At 40.6% G+C, this 13843-nt stretch overlaps 1 protein-coding gene across 1 annotated transcript; it reads right to left on the minus strand.

Moving 5' to 3' along the window:
* Positions 1-1012: 1012 nt before the first annotated feature.
* LOC118094701 (vomeronasal type-2 receptor 26-like) lies at positions 1013-11033 on the minus strand. Its single transcript, XM_035135305.2, has 6 exons — positions 10891-11033; positions 9908-10199; positions 8674-9582; positions 6910-7137; positions 5252-5378; positions 1013-1914 (listed from the first exon to the last, which is right to left on the minus strand). The coding sequence occupies exons 1-6, from the start codon at positions 11031-11033 to the stop codon at positions 1013-1015; spliced, it is 2601 nt and encodes an 866-aa protein (XP_034991196.2).
* Between the last annotated feature and the right edge of the window lie 2810 nt (positions 11034-13843).

Below are 13843 nucleotides of genomic sequence, written 5' to 3' on the forward strand. Positions count from 1 at the left end.
AGCCTCCCGATAAAAAGCCCACTCGGTGCGCCGTGCCACGCCGAGCGGGCTTTTTACCTGGAGGCTGGAGGCTCAGCTTGGGAGTTGGGGAGTACCAACTGTCACCCCCCCTCCAGCTCCAGGGTGGCACCCGCCCACCGCACTGAGTGAGGCTTTCTACCGGGAGTCTGGAGGCTCCATTTTGAAGTTGGGGGGGCGATCCCCCTCTATGTAGTATGCATGCGCAGCTTCGTTATTTAGTGATGCGTGCGTACTACATAGAGGGGAGTCGTGGCCCCCCCATTACTTCAAAATGGAGCCTCCAGTTCCAGCCTCCCAGTAGAAAGCCTTGTTTGGCACGGCGCGGTGCCAGCGGCATGCACCAGCAGGATTTCTACCAGGAGGCTGGACGCTCCGTTTTGAAGTCACGGGGGCGTGACCCCCCCTCTATATAGTGTGCATGCGCAGCTTTGTTACGTAGTGATGCATGCGTCATTACGTAGTGACGCATGCACGCTACGAGCGACGCTCCCCTCTGGTGCACGGCAATTTGCGGCTTCCTCCCCCACTGGTAAAGATTCCTGGTTGTGAGGCTGGAGAGCCTCTGCCAATCAATGGATACAATCAGTGAAACAGAATTCTTCTGATTCAAATGGATTTTTATATGTATTATAAATCACTTTTACCTCACTGTTTAGCCAAAATGGATTGCAGAGCACTTTACAAAAATCAGTAGTGAAATGGTTGTAATCTTCAAGCTTATAATCTTAATGGACATGACATGCAAAGCAAGAAAATGTGAGGTATGACGAATAAATCAAACTCAGGCACTATTGCTTAATAACTTAAGTTGTCATTGGACCATTCATTGAACTAATGAAACAAAGAACTGGCATAACACAAAGGTAGTCAGACCATCTCTGACTATTTGAAACAAATGTATGCTCATCTCTTTTTGACCATTTTATTTCCAAAAATAAAATGACACCATAAAGACACCAGCAGTGAAGAACACTATCCAAGTTTTGAATCCTTAGTTATTTCTCCTTGTTATATTTTCCTTGCAGTTTAGCTGAGGCCTCAGGGCAATTATATAACATTTAGGGGCAAATATACAACCCAATAAACCAGAACTAGAGGACAAGATGGAGAAGATCTCCACAGCCACCATGTATTTCCCCTTTGTGCTCAGGTAAGTTGGCACAAAAGAGACCCACACACTGCAAAACACCAACATGCTGAAAGTGATGAACTTGGCTTCATTAAAAGTGCTGGGCAAAGACCTAGCAAGAAAAGCCACAGCAAAGCTGACAAGAGCCAGGAATCCCAGGTACCCAAGAACAGAATAAAACATAGGGACAGACCCTTCATTACATTCAAGCACAATTTCTTTAGCCAAAGTGTCCATGTCCAAATGTGGGAACGGAGGAGCAGTAAGGAGCCACACAGTACAAAGAGCTCCTTGAATGACGGTGCAGGAGAAAACAATAGAAGCTGCCAGTCTTCTCCCCACCCAGTTCCTCATCCTGGATCCTGGTTGTGTGGCCATGAATGCCAAAATCACTGTGATGGTTTTTGCCAACACGGAAGAAACAGCCATGGTGAAGATGAGAGCGAAAACAGTTTGTCGTAGAAGGCAAGCTATTGTTTGAGGCTGGCCAATGAAGAGCAAGGAGCAGAGGAAGCACAGCAGGAGGGCAATAAGCAGAGTGTAGGTTAGACCCCGGTTATTGGCTTTGACAATGGGACTGTTGTGGTGTTTAATGAATATCCCTAATACCAAAGCAGTGATGACAGAAAATGAAAGTGCCATGAAAATTAAATTGATGCTTAAAGCATCATCATATGACAGAAAATGCAAAACCTTGGGAAGGCATCCATCTTGGTCTCCATTTGGATACTGATCTTCTGGACATTTGATACAAATGTCCATTTCTGGAGCAGAAAGGAACAATGATATATCCATCTCTCATACAAATACATATTAATCTGACTTTCCTCTCTGAAATTATGGAAAAGCAACTTGCACAATCCCACAGAAAGAGCTTTGCTAACTTTACAAACATCAAATAAGAAATAAGAAAACAAAGCAAAACACATATCCCTTTGATTTTCCTCCCTCCCCTTTGTGGATCCTTATGTTATAACTATTCCACCTGCATCTCCTTTATAATTCCAGTTTTTACTAATCCTTGATTATTTCTTATTTCTTTTTTTTTACATCAATCCTACGAATGAATTTAGTTGTTTACAATAATTTTTCAAATAACTTATATACTTTCCCCATTCTTTATTAAAAGTTAGCTCTTCCTTGTTTCTAATTCTTCCTGTGAGTTTTGCCATTTCAGCATAGTCTATTAGTTTTATCTGCCACTCTTCCTTGGTTGGAACTGCATCTTCTTTCAATCTCTGGGCTAGCAGCATCCTGGCAGCAGTTGTTGCATATACAAAAAGTTTTTTTCTGATCCGTTGGTATCTCCACACCAACAGATCAGAAAGTAAGGGGTGGGAACATGGCCAGATTTGGGTGAAAGCCTGGCCAGGGTGAAGGTGGTCGTTATCTTATATACCTGCTGGGATTGACAAGGCATCTGACCCTCACCTGAATCTCATAACTCTCTTGACAGGTGATTTGGTCTGCAGCCACAGTGTGGAAATAAAGGATGAGATTGCCCGACAGATACCAGGCACTCTACTTTTTAAATTAGGCCCCAGTGTTTTTCTTACAATCCCCTTCTCAATGAAGTAATCAATTTTAATCTAGAGTTTAAATTTTCAAGTTTCTTATTTGTTAATTTGAGCAAGTAAACTACTGCTCTCACTTCATTACAAAGAGTATTTCTACCTGCAACCTTCCTTTCACGGATATTTTGTTGCCATTTGCAACTGTAGCTGCCTCTGATCTTTTAACTCTTTGGGAAAATAATTAGCTCATCACACGACATGTGCATGGGAGTTGCCAAACCAATTAACCAACTAGAAGGATTGTTAATAGCACCAATTTTCCTATAACTTGATATTGCTGGATAGTTTTGATGAACTGCCAAACCATTTTTAGTTTGCTTTCTGTTGCCACCCTGGAACTTTTCTTTATTAGTGCCACTTTGTTTTGCACAATTTCTTGCAAATGAAGGAAAACAACTTTTCTGCTTGTATATGTTGATAATATAATTTTGGTTACTGAGAGCAAACAAGATTGTACAAAAACAAGATTGGGTGCAGGCCTGGCCAGGACATAGATGTCCTGACTGTGACAAAGGTGACCTGTGTGCTTGCTTGCTTGCTTGCTTGCTTAACAGCTGTTGGGAACTTCAAGGTCCCTGCTCTTCCTTCTTGTGGTCTTTGTACTGGACCTGGAGACTCCAATAGAGAGCATTCCATGTCAAGAAGAAGGGCAAGTGGGCATCCTATCAAATGACAGGGCAGGAGCTACACGGAGCAGGGCCTTTTCAGTGGCGGTGCCCATTGTATGCCTCGCTCTTCCCATACCTGTTCTCTTTTGGCCTGTATTTTTTTGGAGCTTTATAATTTAGGAAGACATTGGAAGAACTGGTTGACAAGTCTTATCAATCACTGACGTATGAGAGGATTTTATTTGCTGCTATTCTGGGCTTCTGGTGCACCAGGGTTTACACCAGTGTAATAGAGTTGGCCAGGATGCCAGAAGGGATACAATTTTACGAGCTTTCTCCATCATCTACATAGCAGGGGTGTTCAGTAAACAGTGCAAAGGCTGAGCTGAAGCATTCCCTGCTGGTTACCTGCTTTCAGCAATAGGGGTCACTGTTTTGTAGTACCCAATTGGTTAGCTATCAAATTCTAGAGCTCCCTATTGGTGGCTGTTAGGTAATTCACAAAATACAAAGTCATTTCATAAAACACAGTGTTCATTCATAAAGCACTAACATAAATTTCCATTGCTACATATTGGGTGTATATTTCAGCGGTTGAACATACAGGTTTAGGGCCATGCTGTAGTGCAGTACTTATGCAATTTGAGTAAAAGGTGGCTGAGCTCATTGTCTCGGGGTTTGGGGGGGAGGTGACAAAACTGATTTCCAATAAGTGTCCCCCTTTATTTCCATAAGAAGTCCTTGAGTTTGCACTCTGAATAGTGACACCAGGGACCTAGAAGGTGCAGGGCTTGTCAGTCCAACCCTTGCACAGTCTCATCAGGGCTGACCTTAAGGCAGTTGGAGCAATTGGGCCAATTTGGGCCCCGTGGGCCACTCCTAAGCCCCCCCCCCCGCACCAGGGCAATCTAGATGGATTTTATTTATATCTAAAAGATTTTGCAGACTTTGGCTGTGAACTGGGGCCCTACAAAAAAATTCAAGTTGCGTCCCCACTGCTTCAAATTGAGCCCCACTGGCTAGCCCTGAGTCTCATAGCTGCTGTGCCTGAGTTGCCCTGCCCTTGCATGAAGTCTTGGTTGATGGCTGTTAATATATATAGTGTTTGCAATTTTGGGAGAGGGGAGACTGCAGCACTGGGGAGCGGACAGGCTGGCGAGGCCCCCTAGATTTAGAGGCCTGAGTTGCCCTGCCCTCACATGAAGTCTTGGGTTTGCAATTTTGGGAGCGGGGAGGTTGCCTGCTGGGGAGCGGGCAGGCTGGCATGGCCGCCTAGATTTAGAGGCCCTAGGTTTCAGCCTACTTAGCCTATACATATATCCAGCATTGGGTGGGAATATAAGTGGTCAGGTGATCCCTGAGGTATCCTGGACCCAAGTTGTTCAGAGCTTTGTAAACAAATACAAGAACCTTAGCCCTGATTTGATAACAGATAGGCAGCCAGAGGTTGCTTTGTTTTTAACAATGGTATCACATGTTTTCAACCAGAATGTTCTTCCATCAGCAATCTTGCCTCAGCATACTGCACCAACTGGAGCTTCTGAACCAGACCCAAGGACAGTCCCACATAGAACGCAATACAGTAATCTAGCCTCAAAGATACCAATGCATGGACTACAGTGGTCAGGCAATCCCTATACAGGAACCACCATGGTTGGCGAACCAGACGAAGCTGGTAAAATGAACTAAATTCTGTAGGTAAATCCATAGAGATTAGGAGCAAGGATAGCTCTAGTCCCCATCCCTCTGTGAATTCAGCATATGTGAATACAGCTTTGGTGTCCAATTGAATAGTTTATGACAAAATGTCCTTTTATGCATATAATATTCCCATCTTTAAACACAATGGTTAATATTACCATATAGGAAACTTTCTACTTTGCAAATTTAACTGAGTCAATCTGATGGTAGATACCTACCTGTTTGTTTAGAAATCTTTCCTTTGGGACATGGGTCACAATCATAGCAACAGAATGGCTCCCCCTCCTTCTTTTTCCTAACAGAACCTGGACGGCAGTTGTCATTACACACGGAGCGGGGATGCGTCTGTCCACAAATGCAAGGCAGGAAATGTTTACTCCATGCTTTGTAAATGCTATTCCCACAAAAACTAATGGCATCAGAAAAAGGAGCATTCTGTATATAAAATATTTTCATACTTTCTATGTGTCAGTTTGCATTTTTTGGTGCAAAAAGTATTGATCTAATGTGTAAAGATGTTTTCTATTCTAATTAATTCAAGAGGGTTCTGGAAGCTTCTCTGTGTGATAATGTGCAAGCTGGAAGTTTCTAGCTAACAAGCAAGTTTCTATTCTGCCTAGAAACAGGCAGAAGGTTCCTGATATTTGGGTTATTCCTTCAGAGAAACTGAACAGCTGGTTTAAACTGGTTCTGTTATCTCTTTCACTCAAGGTCATCCTGACTATAATAATAGGCCAGGAGGAGCCTGGGTTCCACTTTCTCTCTCTCTTTCCTTCTGGTGCAGTGTTCTGTACATAGTACGTTTAAGTGCTAAGGTTTTAGATTTATTGTGAGTTATTGTTAAGTTCAAGCTAATTTTGTTTTTTTACTATAACTGGATTTCTTATGGACTGTGCCAATCCTGAAAATATCGGATTTGTGACCGTTATGCTCATTTGCCTTCAGTAGCAGTAAAGTTCTGCTGGAGGAAGCTAATTGTCTCTGGCCTATTTCTGAGGAATCCTGCAACATGTTTAAGATTTTACTCTGCTAACTATACGTTGGGGTCTGCTCTGGATCAATATGAACGGAATCAATGACACTAGGGCATAGGAACAGAAGAAGAACCTTGTTGGATCAAATCCTGTTCTCACACGGGCACATTTTTTGGAGGGGGTGTGACCAGGCACTCCCATGACAGACTCCGTCATTGAAGCCTGGCTCTGGCCCGCAAGGGAGCTGCCTACTCCTAGTCGCAGCTCTGCTCCCATTCTCAAGCCCAGCTGGGCCAGGTGCAGTGGGCTCCCAGAGCCAAAATCCATTCAAGAGGTGACCTGTTGCTGAATGAGTCAGCCTGAGCTTGGCAGAGGAAAAACTCTCTCTCTCTCTCTCTCTCTCTCTCTCTCTCTCTCTCTCTCTATATATATATATATATATATATATATATATATATATATATATATATATATGAATGAGTCACATGACCCTTTTGATTGACTAATTAGGCATCAGATTGCCATCTCATTTCTAAACAAACAGGTAAGTGTCTATCACATTCTCATATTAAAACGTGTATTCTTACAATTTCCTTCTCGTCTCCAGTGACTCAGTTAACGTCCACTGTATCATAACTCCACTAATCCTAGAAGATCTTGCTATAGTATTGTGTCCATATGAGTAGCTTTCTGTCTGTGAGGGTGAACTCTGAGGCAAGAGCTTTCTTTGTTCTAGGGTGTGGAGATTTAATATATGGAATACCTGTTTAAAAGAGATTTGTCAACTGCCTTGAAGACATAGGTGTATCAACTAAAGAAATAATCTAGCATTCATACTGGAACCATCATTACTGATGTTTTTGTACGTGGATGCAACATGCACAATCCCAACCAAAATCTACCTGGTTAAACATGCTGTGCCATGTGATGACATCTTCATTGATCACGAACTCTCTGTCAGTTAAGGTCCATGAATCCATCCTTCCTATTTTCACCCTCGAGAAAGATTTATTTGGGAAAGTAACCCAATTTATAATATCAAGTCCACTTTCCAATTCACCTTTCTCATTCAAAGACACCAGGTCCCCAGCAGTGTTGTTAAATGAGATTCTCCTCAAGAAACGGTGAAGCTATAATCAAAGAGATAAAAGCTCTTTTTTTCTTTACAAAACATCACTGTCCTAATGACACCCAGGTCTACTTTTCCTTTCCACCTAAATGCAATGAAGCTGATTTTGAAAAGTGCTCAGAAACTTTAACTAGCTCAAAGAGCTGCAGCCAGATTGCTGACCGGGACTGGATATAGGGGGCATATTATTATAAGTTTTGTGGGGGAACTGCCCTAAGCCCTAGAAAATAACAAATGATAGGATAATGATACGAAGATATGAATATGAATATGGGATATGAAGGGAATACAAGCTGCAGAGGAATTCCTGGGCAAGCCTATGCAAAATGGCCTGGCCAATATTGGTGTGTGCTAAGACTTCTGCTAAACACTATTGAGTGAGCTGAAAACACCTCATCCCTAAGGAGTTGGTGCCTATGATTAGAGATGTGAAGGCCCGGAAAAAACCCGGAAAAATTCGGGGGGAAACCGTCGTCCCCCCCCCCCGTTTATTCCCTGAAGCCTTTTGTTTTGTTTTGTTTTTTCGAAAAATTGAAAAAATAAAAAATAGATTATGGAATGTTTTATTTTAACATGATGAATAAAATATTTTAAGATAAGGGGTTCAAATATTTTATAAGTATGTATGGTATCAGATTATTCTAATTTCTGTGAGGACAAGCAAGTTCTAGGTTACAAACTGAACTCTCCAATGCAAGAACAAGATACATTTCTTCCTTTATAGGAGGTGCTGTTGTCACCAGAAAAGAAAAAGGTTTCAGTTTTGTTTTTGCATGTGTGTGGTATGCATTGGTTCTGTTCCACTTCACTAGGCCTCAAAGCACTGGAAGAAAATATAGAGCAACAAAAAGGTCTTAAAGTATATGTGTTGTTATGGCAATCAGAGAAGTGTTATGAAAGAAAAAAAGAAATGAAAATATTTTAAACATTAAATGCTGTTAAAACAGTCTTTAAAAAGTGAAATAAACTAATTTAAGCATATAGTAGTAGCTAAAGTGGTTAACAGACCACACACATCAGTGTGAGGCAATACATAAGGCCTCATGGGCAAAACATGGGAGGTGGAGTAAGCATGTTGCATAGCAAGCAGTGATGAATGACAAGTTAAATTTCAGTTCCTGTTTGGATACACTATATTTTTAATATGCTAGTTGTGATAATTTTATGCCCATTAAAATTATCCATAGTTATATTTTATGTTTCTAAAGTAACAGAATGACTTTCAATCTGGAAAAGAAAAAAGAAGTGCTAATGTAGCATTTTTTTCAATTTTTCCGGAAAAGAAACGGGGGGGGGGGAACCGGGTTTTTTTCCAAGCTTCAAATTTTCTGGAAATTTTACATCTTTACCTATGACCCCTAGTCTCCAGAATTAAGAAAAGTTTGGCTAGGTAGAAATTGGTGTAGATACAGTATTGAACTCCTTGACAAGAAGGAAAATGGATAGGTTTCTAAGGGAGAGGAAACTAGCTGTGGAATTTGCACTAGAGGTGTAAAATGTTCTCTACAATGGTCACTTGTCACATAGTTGAACATACTGTTAGTAGAAACATTATGTTCATGTTTGTAGAGACGTTTGGATTCTGAAGTTGTACCTCGTATGGATGTGGACTTCGAACAGCTGTCACTGCTGTGTGCACTTGATTCCAGGAGTCCATGGCATCTAAAGCATGAGCTATGGCATAGACAGCATTGTATACACTGTAGCTTTGCGGAGTCATGCTCATTTCAAAAAATGGCCCAGGAAGGCTCTCCAGTTTCTCCTTCCCAGTGCAGGTGCCACCAGTGCTCTCTCCAACCACAGATGGATCTGTAACTAAACAGCTGAAAGCCTGCTCCCAAAAGTCCCTGATAAAATTGTCACCATGCTGTGAGTAAGGATTTACTGTCAGAAGGAAACTGTGGAATTCCTGCACCACGTTGGTGTGAATTGCAAAAGATAGAGCTCCCTGGAAGACTTCTCTGTCAAATCTTTTGTGAAACTCTATGGCTGGGAAATCCCATTGGGCGGTCATAATCCACACTTTGCCTAGAGTCACATTTGTCTTATCATCTGTCTCTACTTGGTACATCAAGAATATAAAAAACAATGAGAACTGCGTCTCTGCATATAGAATAATAGTTTTTACTGTCTTGTTGTTGTTAACAAGTTGGAGTGTATTTACTGTACCTTCATGCGCAGTAATTATTTCAGAGAAGTCTGTCAGCAATGGCATTCTGTCAATGAATGCAGTACAGATGCCACTCTCTGAAAGCATTGGCATCAAGGTCTGCAGAAAATTCTCTCCTCTATCATCCTCCAGCATGACGATCCCAACCCATGTCCACTGGAAATGCAAAAGGAGGTGGACAATTCCTTGGTACTGATTCTCCTCATTTGGAACAATTCGGTATAGGAAAGGGAAGTGGGTTTCAGCGCTTGATGGACCAAACAAGTAATAAGAGATCTAAGCATAAGCAAATGCATTACTGAAATTAAGTGTACTTTGAGAGATAATATAATACAGAAATACTTTTTAAGAAGTTTATTTTGGAACTGGTTCATCACCATTACTTGATGCTATTCCAAAACATGATGTGATGGGTACTCACACTTGACTCCGTATGTTAAATCATAGGGACTGAGCAAGCATAGACATGGTTGCTCTGATTCCCCACTCTCTCTACTTGCAGTTTCTAGCTCATCAGAATGCACAACAGATGCATCTCACCTTTTCTCTAAAGCACTTTTTCTTTATGCAATTTCTGTAAAAATCCACATGTATATGCTACCTGAGGAATCTTGTAGATGCTTAAGATGGTGGCCATGTAAAAAGTGGTTTTAGAGTCAAGTCCCCCAATGGCTGCTATCAGATTCTTCTGTGTGCCACACTTGTAGTTGGGAACTGTCCTTTTCTGGCTAAAAAGAAGGTTCAGAGTGGTTTGAAATGTCAACTTTTCATTGAAGTAGCTGTCATAGATATGAAATCCCAATGTAACATTTGGCAAAATCCTGGGATCCTCATTGATCTCCTTCATTGCAAACACCAGGGCCAGGACATGCTGGTAGTTTTTTGTCACTACACTGCAATCAGAAAATAAGCTATGTTACATCAATATTCTAGACCTCATAATCTACTTGTTCAGTCCACTTGCTTTTGTCCTGACATCCAGTACATCATGCCCACTCGGCTTCAAAAACATGAAGACACTGAGTCAAAAATAGCAAGGAGATTTTAATTATCCCTGAATACTGTGAGCTGCTTGGATGAAAGGAAGCAAACAGAGAGTGACAGTGGTTGCTTCTATGGGCAGTAAAGAGCAATGTGCATCTTCTTGAGTAAATATCTTGTAAACCCTAGGGTTTTTAAAAGAAATATTATGGATAATTGCATTATTTTCTATGTGAATATGAAATCACTACATAGACAAACAGGGGACTGTGATGCTGGTTAGGTACAAGAGACCTGTTCTCTAACTCCAGAATTTCTGATTGAAATAACAGAATCTGTGTTTTTATCCTATTCTTTATAGACGCCTTTATTTTGCCTAGGGATGTCAGCGAACTATGGTAAGTGGACAATATTGAAATTCTCTCTACTCACATGGGCAGCAAAACAAAAATCTGGGTGATATTCAATAATAGTCATACTCAGAGTAGACCCATTGAAATAATTAGATATCACCAAATGTCATCATTTTCATTATCTACCTATAATATTATTTTACCCTGCCCCATAGACATTTAATAAGTAACATGCAAAGAAATTCCTTACACAGGATCCTCAATAAACATTAAATTGGGGTGTTTCACGAAGGTTATGATGTCAAAGAAGGAGAAGAACTGAGAAGAGATACCACCAATGGTGAGATCACCTTGCTGATAATACTCATGTGGGATCTGGAGGGGATCACTCATGCTGCAAGGAATGGAGTGTGCTTTGCACTCAGTAAAGGAAAGATGAACCAACCACAACCACAGTAGCACCAGAAACAAAAACAGCATTGCAACTGTACAGATGAATCCTTTCAGGCTGAATCAAAATCCACTGTTCCAATCTAATTCATCACTATACGATGTCAGCCCATTTAGAGCAACCCATTCCCTGTCTTTTCTGACTCTGCTGGTCAATGGTGATACTTATGACCTTTAAAATGCAGCTGTTCTGCTTCTCCACAGTCTTTTACCCCAAGCCTTGCATGTCACAAGAACATTTTATATCCTTTTTATTTTGTATTTTGATTACTTATTGTAATGGTGGTCACTTAAAACACATGTTGTCTTTCGCAGGAAAGAGGACCAACACAATTTAAGATTATTACAGAGTTCACAATTACCTCCTGAGAGTCTTTTGATCTCAGGCAGAACACCTGAAGAAAACATGTTTATTAGGTGGCATCTCTCACAGGATCCTTAGTATCAGGAACAACACCTGGGCTTAGTATAACACTGAACAAGAATATACATCCAGAAGAGCTAGGCCTTGGAATGAGGCCATAGGGCAGCTGTGGAGAACCTGTGGCCCTCTTGATGTTATTGGACTCCCATAAACCTCAGCCATCATGGACAATCTTTGGGGTGATGAGTTCTACAATTCTGCAACATTTTGAGGGTCTCGTTTCCCAACCCCCCCCCCCTGTCTAACTGCTCCATGTATGGATTTTTTTTATATAAAAAGACTTTTTATATATATAAAAAGACTTTTTATATAAAAAGACTTTTTTTAAGACATACACAATAATAGAAGGAAAAGAAACAAACATAACAAACAGAACATAAACAAAATCTTGAAGAGAAAACATACAAACAAAGAATATGTGTAAATAAAAAATTAAATCCAAATCATATATACATAAAGATGACATAAAATTAAATCATATGTATAATAAACAAGGACATCCTGGAAATTAACAAAAATCTGAAAAGCTACACCCCACCACCACCACCACCACCCCCTCCACCACTTGTGACTTCCAACCTCTCCTATATACTGATTTATATTTCCTTGATAGATTGCATACTTTATTCTATTATAATTTTCTTTTCTTTTTTCTTTTTTACTTTTTGTGCCCTTCATACCTCTGCTACAAGATTCACTTTTTCTACCTGTTTCTTTAGATATTGTTTAAATATTTTTGAATCCTTTCCTGCTTTCTCATCACTTAACCTTTTCAATACCCCAACTTTTATTGCTAAATTTTGTTATATTGTTAGTTTAATAAGCCAATCTTCTTTACTCGGAACTTTATCACTTTTCCAATTTCTTGCGATCAGGAGTCTGCCAGCTACTGTTGCATCAATACACATCTATCTCTTGCTTTTATTTCTTCATTTAGCATTCCCAAAAGGAATATTTCTGGATCTTTTCTAAACGAATACTTAACTATCTTTTTTTAATTCTTTGTATATTTCATCCCAATTTTTTTTAAAAAAATTGCAATGCCACCATACATGTAAGTAAGTGTTCCATGTATGGATGTAGAACTGTGTACAATGTTCTATGATAGGCTGTTAGTTTTATTTGTTCTGAATTTTCTTTTGGTAATGTGAACCTTCTCGGAGAGTTTATATGAGAATGTAATATATCAAATCTTATACTTTGTGGAATACATTAGCATTCCCTGTTAGCATATGGAGGCTTCTGTGCAGATGCAGAATAGCTAGGGCATAAACTGAAGCATCCTTCCACCATTGTTAGACGTCATCACAACTACATCATTGTGGCTGTATGTGTGGTTGTGAAAGAATCCCCATGGTGGAAGCTGTCAATAAAGAAAACCCGAATCAGATCAGGATGCCCACAAAGTTTCATGTTGCTCTGTCATTCTAATGTTTCTGAACTATTGACTATGGCTTGTTATTTTCCTGTAGGTTTCTCTAGTCTATGGGTGTATGCTAGCCAGGGAGAGGAAGTAATCCTATTGTTATAATGGTAACAAAAAAATATCAATAAGTGGTGCCACTACCCTCCAGTCCTTGGAACCACCCCTTGACCATAACCCACCATAATTCCTGTTCCAAGTTGGCTATCTTGACACTTTCTTGATATAAAGCATGCACAGTCTTATTCAAAAAGTTAGGCTTAACTGGAATTAATTCCTGCTTCAGAAGAGTGCAACCCCCTCACCAAACAGCTGTAATCATATCTAATGCAAGTCTATTCTACAAAACAGCTGCTCTCGTGGCAGAGGTTTCTTTATTCAGGGCAGCTACTGAAATCTCCTTTCCCCATGCCCCCTTATCCGGCACAGCTCAGAACTTTCTTTTCCTGCCGCCTTTCTCTATGTCAATCTTATCTGTGTCAGACAGGCTAACTCTAGTTCTCCCCCCAGCAGTCAAAAGTTTGATAACAAAGGACTTTTCCACTGGGGTCTTGCAAAAACTCCAATCCCCATCACAGCTATCCCCATCCCTAAGCATCATGGCAAGCTGCTATTAACCAATCAAGCAATGAAAGACTCCCTTGCCTTCCTCAGGTTCCATATAGTCTCTGCTGTAAAGCTAAATGCATTGCCACACTACTCATATTCTCCACCTCCTCAAGCCATCATCAACCCCATCCCACAAACACAGCATCCAAGCCAATAGAGATTCACGAGGCTGCTGGCAAAAAAAATTAACCATCTCCATCAATTCACTCACTGTGTAATATTGAATGTTGTTCACCAGCACTGGCTGTGCTGATGGAGCACCCTCAATGGGCTGTGCCTTCAGGATTAACCCTAAGA

Source organism: Zootoca vivipara, chromosome 13 (assembly GCF_963506605.1).
Source record: "Zootoca vivipara chromosome 13, rZooViv1.1, whole genome shotgun sequence".
NCBI classification, from domain to species: domain Eukaryota; kingdom Metazoa; phylum Chordata; class Lepidosauria; order Squamata; family Lacertidae; genus Zootoca; species Zootoca vivipara.